We start from the raw sequence: 5,695 nt of genomic DNA, 5'->3' as shown, positions 1-5,695 counted from the left end.
ACGTACGATATCTTGTTCACCCTCCCCCAGCAAGATTACCCGTTCAAGCCGCCAGTGGTGCGCGTTCTTACCCACATCTTCAACCCCATGATAGCAGAAAACGGCGCCGTATGCGAGGGTCTCCTGCAAAACGATGACTGGAAGCCAACCACACCTGTCATGGATGTTGTAGCTCGTGTTGTGAAGGCGATCTTCCTCGAGTACAGAACTTACGCAGTGCTGAATGAGAAGGCAGCCGGGATAATGTCCACCACAACGCCTGAGGAATTCCAGAAGCACGTGCAGCGCATGCGCGCCAGCGATTCATGCACGTGAAGTATTAGCCGAGTCATTACACGGCCGCACTCTCCCGCCGAAGCACTTCTCTCTACGAACGCTCTTGTAAGCGGAGGGTGTGCGTTTGTGTAGGCCGATGTGTGGGGGATCTCTCTCTCTCTCTGTCTCCTTGTGCTTGCCGGCGGCGTACACCAGCTCTCCTTCTCACCTCAAATGTGTTTCGCCGGGGCAACCTCGAGTGTGAAGGAGGGCATAAGGGGGAGCCTGCGAAGCATGCTGAACAAGACGACGCAACAAAGCGGATAACCCAAGCTACGCAGGTTGTTCTGGGTGCGACTTGCCTTGGCTGTGTCGCTGCCTATGCACGTTAGCGGCGAGTGTGCGGTGCATCTTCTTTTATGCGACCGTCCTCTTCAGGAGAAAGGCACGCGTCGCCTTGTCACTCACCTCCCTTTTCACTACCCCTCACTCCTTTGTCTGTAGTACCCTTCTTGCCCCTGCGTATGCCCTATGGGGATATACTCATGTGCGTGTGTGATCGGCGATGATCGCCTTTTGCTCTCTTAACCTCCGTCTGCGCCGAATTGTTTTCGCACCTTTCTCGGCCGTGATGCAGCCAGGTAGGGCGCCTGTTCGAGGGTCGATGCCGCGACTGGCGGCGACTAGGAATTGGCTCTTACGGCGCTACACAGCGTCCTGCACACATTGTTTGAGCGCGTTTTCCTATCTGGTCATCACTACGCGCAGTGTTGTGCAGTCAAACATGATGGGAGGCCCACGCAGCCTCCTGGACCAATTTGAGACCCGAGAGCTCGTCACCCGGCTGAGGCGTAACCGAAATGGAAACTACTACCGCTTCCGTCAGAAGCTCTGGCCCTCGCAAGAGGCACTTGAGAAGGCGGTGACGACGATGACGTACAGCCCAGTGGGGCGGCAGCCGTTGGCGTTGCTGCCGCAGCGCGAGGCGCCACGTCAGGTGTTCGCCTGTGAAGGCCGCGGCGGTTCAATGCTCCTTGAGGCAGTGGAGACGGAGGAACGGGGCGCGAGTGCCTTACAGAGCAGCCCCGCTTCCGCAGCTGTGCCATTGCTTCGCAGCCAAAGCGAGAGTGGGGTCGACAGCGACTCGCTGGACTTCATGGAGGAAGTTCTTCGCGCAGATCAATCGGTGAGTAGCAAGATCATGACGGAAGCGGACGTGAGGGGCACCGTTCTTGGGTCTGCTTCCACCCGTGCTCGGCAGATTCTCGCAGGCGATCTCACGTGCAACCCCGTCACCGCCTCGCACTCCACCTCCATCTTCCTTCGAAGGCCTGCCGAGTCTACCGACGCGGCCGGAATTTCCTGGTCTGCCCTCGGCTTGGACGCGCCCATTAGCTCCGCTGCCGAGCAACTTTACGGGCCGGTGCCGACGCGCCTGCAGACCCGCTTGTTGTCTGCCCTACTCCACGAGGATGACAACGACGTGCTCTTCAACGGTGTCACGGGGAGCGGCAAGACATCGGCGCTGGTCCTTGCCCTGCTGCAGGGCATCCGCAGCGAGGCTGCTGGCATGAATGTGCTTGTGGCGACAAATACAATGAACGCCATGCGACTGCACGACACCGTCAAGGCTCTCTGTAGGCGAGCCGGCGGCGGCGTGGTGGTTGACCGGCCTGCTGATGACTACTCCTGGCTCTTTCTGGGTACCTACAGAGAAGACCACGAGTCCTATTACAGGCAGCTTCGACGCGGATTACGGTGCTCCACCGGGCCAGCGCGGCTCGTCATCACGACGGCGGACGTTATGTGTCAGCTGCTGTTTGAGAAGAAAATGGAATTCGAGGACTTTGGCTACCTTCGGCGTGTCTACGTGGACGATGTCGGCGCGCAGGTGCCGATGCTGCCGGAGAGCGTACCTGTAGAGGTGGTGCGCGAGCGACTGCGCAACCCGCTGGCTGCGGAGCTGCTGTTGGGGACGCTCCATCAGCTGCCTGGCCCCCACATTCGGTCGGTGCTGCAGCTCGCCCTGGTCTCCGCTGACGTGGATGGAAAGCTGAAGGATCATTTGCAGGGACTGTGCATGAAACCTGTGGCCCAAACGACGGTACTGTCCGCCGTCCGCGTCCCCTCCGCTGTGCACTGTCTTTTCTCTTTCTTTCTCGGACACAAGGAAGACCGCTTCACCTACCTTGTGCGCGTCCTGTGGAATGCGCGGGAGACGATTCCCGGCCGCGCTGTTCTCTTTGTTCCCGATGCGGAAGATGTGCTCAGTGCACGCCGGCGACTCCGAGGGCTCGGCGTAGATGCCAGGCTCTTCTCGGAGGTATACGGGGGCAACGAGTTCAAGGCCGACTGGAAGTTTCTGCTCTTGAGGGAGTCCGAGGCCTTCGGTGTCGACTTGCCCCTCGTCTCGCATGTCTTTATCAACTTTGCGCCGACGTCATGGCAGAGCTTCCTGCATATGTGTGGGCGAACCGGTCGTATGGGCAACGTTGGCTGGGTCTATGTTGTGAGCGACAAGCAAGAGGCGAAGCGTGTTCGGCAGGTGGCCGAGGCGCTCTCCGTGGACTTCTGTAATCATGTTATCCATGAAGACCTTCAGCAGGTGTTGCCTGCCCATGTGGAGCGCTTCACGAAGCAGCCGGAGCTGTATGGTCTTGATCCCCAATTCGCCGTGCGGCAGCACTACACGATGCAGGCCGAGAGCCCAGATATGGCGTACCGCAAGCGCGAATTCTTCTCCAAGCCAGCGATCAAACAGTTTCAGATGGAGGACCACACTTCAATCCCGCTCAAGCAACGCCGCTTCGACCACGCTAGGCAGCTGTCGCAGGATGTGGCGAGGAATCCATCCCTCGTGCTCGACATGCAGAAACAGGGGCTGCTTGATGCGCAGCTGAAGCCAACAAAGAAGCTGAAGCGATGCACGGATGTAACGACGAACAGACACGCACCCGACCCTTTCCAGAAGGGGCAACGCCGCTGTCAGTGACGGTGAGGGGTAGCCGAATGAAGGGAAAGGTAGTGACCTAGCAGGAGACTTGCATGTTGTGATGCTACTTGACAAAGCACGTTCTGTACGGCGGAGACCTACCGCCGTGGTCGTCATTGGGCCCTCTTCTGTCGTTCCTCGGATCATTTTGATTGGATTTGATATACTCACAGGGTCAGTGTAACAAAACTTCGAACTAAAAAAAGAAATGTCGTGATCCGGTTGGCACAGCTGGCCGAGTTGCTGCATCCGGTGTGCTCGACTTTTGCCACTCGATCCACAGCAGGAATCACGCGAGCGTATATATTTTCTGTTCTGCGCGTATATCGCGGGCAATGGCATCAACGTTGATGCCATCACGCGCACAACGAATGTGCTTGACGGCGCCGCGTATTGGCGACGACGCCTTTGTCCTCTCGAACACCGCGCCCTTGAAAGGGAGCCCGCTTGGCTGTCAGTGCACTTACGGGCGCGTCTGTCTGTCTGCTCGCTCTTCTCGTGAGCACGCAGCTCTTCTTCCGGTATCCTCTTTTGGTCTGTTGTTTTGTTTTTCTCTTTGTTTCGCTTGACATGTTTTCGTCAGCGGACAAACCAGCAACAGTCCCTCCGCAGTATATTCGTCACACCCCGGGGTGGCACAGACCACCTTTCTCGAACGAGCGGCAGATCGCCCCGCTTGCCAGCGAACACAACCGCCGAGAAACGGACTCGACAGGCAGAGAGAGACGACGGCAGCAGAACAACGGCAGTGTGGCGCCAAGTAGTTGCTCGCTTTTCTGCACCATTTGTGGACTGCCGTCACCGCCTACCCCTCCGGCGGGCACGCGAGCCGTTTGCTCCTGTTCGACTATACCTCGTCGTCTCTTGTCTGCTGCACTTCGGGCTTGACTAGATTGTGGAAGCAATGCGCAATGCCGACAGCCGAGAAGACACGCCGTCACCGCCGCGTAGGACGCGGCAGGTGGTATGGAATCACCGCAATGTGGATGCGATACCCAGTGATCTCACCAGAACCAGTGCGCACGTGGACCCCATATCGAGCAGCGGGGCCGTAAACGCGACCAGGACTTTGAGAGAAAGCAAGCGCTACTTTGGTTGCATCCGCGTTGTCGTGCGCTGTCGCCCGCTGCAGCCGGACACAGAAGCCGACCACTCAGCCGAGCGCGTTCATATCAATGGCGACGAGGTGATCGTGCGTGATAGGATGGCGCCAAACGAAGGCCGGTCCTACCGCTTCGATCGGGTCCTGCCTGCCGAAGCAGATCAGGTAGCCACCTTCGCGGAGATCGCTCCTCTCGTGGAGCACGTACTCGATGGGCTTCACGCCACCGTATTCGCCTATGGGCAAACCGGCAGCGGCAAGACCTACACCATGGATGGGTTGCGCAGCAGCGGATTGAATCTGCAGCAGCGCCAGGCGATGGTACCTCATGTGGACGGGACAGCAGTTCAGCAGCACGGCATCATGCTTCGTATCATTCAGCTGCTCTTTGACCGTGCACGTGAACGGCAACGCGCGGTTGGCGTGGAGGACGCCGAATCGCCGGATAATGCCGGAACGACAGACGACGGGGTGGCGTACACGTTTCGCTGCAGCTTCTACCAGATCTACAATGAAAAGATTTCTGATGTGCACCGCGGCATCGGCGTCTCGGCAAACGCCAACGAGGCAGCGGCGCCTTTGCCGTTCTCTTCGTCCACCCTGGCAAAGCTCCAGATGGATGCACGCGGCAAGAGGGGCGTCGATCAGGGCGACCTGCGTGTACGGTGGCACAAGGGCGACGTCTTCAAGGTGGAGAACCTGTTTATTTGCAGCTGTAACTCCCCGGATGAGATGCGTGGGATGCTCTTCAGCGGGATTCAGCAGAAGGTTGTGAGCAGTCACCTCATCAATCGCCAGTCCTCCCGCTCCCATTGTGTCTTTACCATCTACGTGGAAAGCCGCGCCCGCCCCAATGGTGAGCTGCTCAGTCAATCCGAGCTGTCACTTGTGGACCTAGCAGGCTCCGAAAAGATTGGTCTTCTCTCCCACCGCCCAGGCGCGAAGCTTATCAAGGAGTCCATCGACATCAATACGTCGCTGCTGGCTCTGGGAATGGTGATCACCGCGCTCCGTGGCGGAGCTGCGGAGGCGACTTCGACACTTAAAAGGACGAACGCCGGTGTGGTATCTCACGCTCGCGGCGGTGCAGAGCAGCACACCGGAGGCCGTCACATTCCTTATCGTGACAGCAAGCTGACAATGCTCCTCAAGCACGCTCTTGGTGGCAACTCTCTGACCACCATGATTGCCTGCATCAGTCCCTCGGACCGTTACGTGGAGGAAACGATCTCGACGCTTACGTACGCGGGTCGCGCGAAGAGCATTCGCAATGCGCCGCACGTGAACGAAGATGCGACGACGTTGCTAATGCGAAAGCTCCGAGGGGAGATTGCCCAGCTTAAAAC

General features: G+C 58.5%; 3 protein-coding genes across 3 annotated transcripts; all 3 read left to right on the top strand.

Annotated features, from left to right (window-relative positions):
- LPMP_201120 (ubiquitin-conjugating enzyme, putative) lies at positions 1-315 on the top strand (the record flags this gene model as incomplete). The annotated part of the gene is made up of 1 exon (XM_010700011.1): positions 1-315. A coding segment is annotated over one exon (315 nt), but the record flags the coding sequence as incomplete, so codon positions are not given.
- Positions 316-919: 604 nt separating this feature from the next.
- On the top strand, positions 920-3,247 carry RH (ATP dependent DEAD-box helicase, putative; the record flags this gene model as incomplete). Its single annotated transcript, XM_010700010.1, has 1 exon — positions 920-3,247. The coding sequence occupies one exon, from the start codon at positions 920-922 to the stop codon at positions 3,245-3,247; it is 2,328 nt and encodes a 775-aa protein (XP_010698312.1).
- Positions 3,248-4,151: 904 nt separating this feature from the next.
- LPMP_201101 (kinesin, putative) lies at positions 4,152-5,695 on the top strand (the record flags this gene model as incomplete). Its single annotated transcript, XM_010700009.1, has 1 exon — positions 4,152-5,695. A coding segment is annotated over one exon (1,544 nt), but the record flags the coding sequence as incomplete, so codon positions are not given.

Source organism: Leishmania panamensis (assembly GCF_000755165.1).
Source record: "Leishmania panamensis strain MHOM/PA/94/PSC-1 chromosome 20 sequence".
NCBI lineage: Eukaryota > Euglenozoa > Kinetoplastea > Trypanosomatida > Trypanosomatidae > Leishmania > Leishmania panamensis.
The sequence above is the reverse complement of the archived record's forward strand: the minus strand, read 5'-3'. Positions and strand labels throughout refer to the sequence as shown.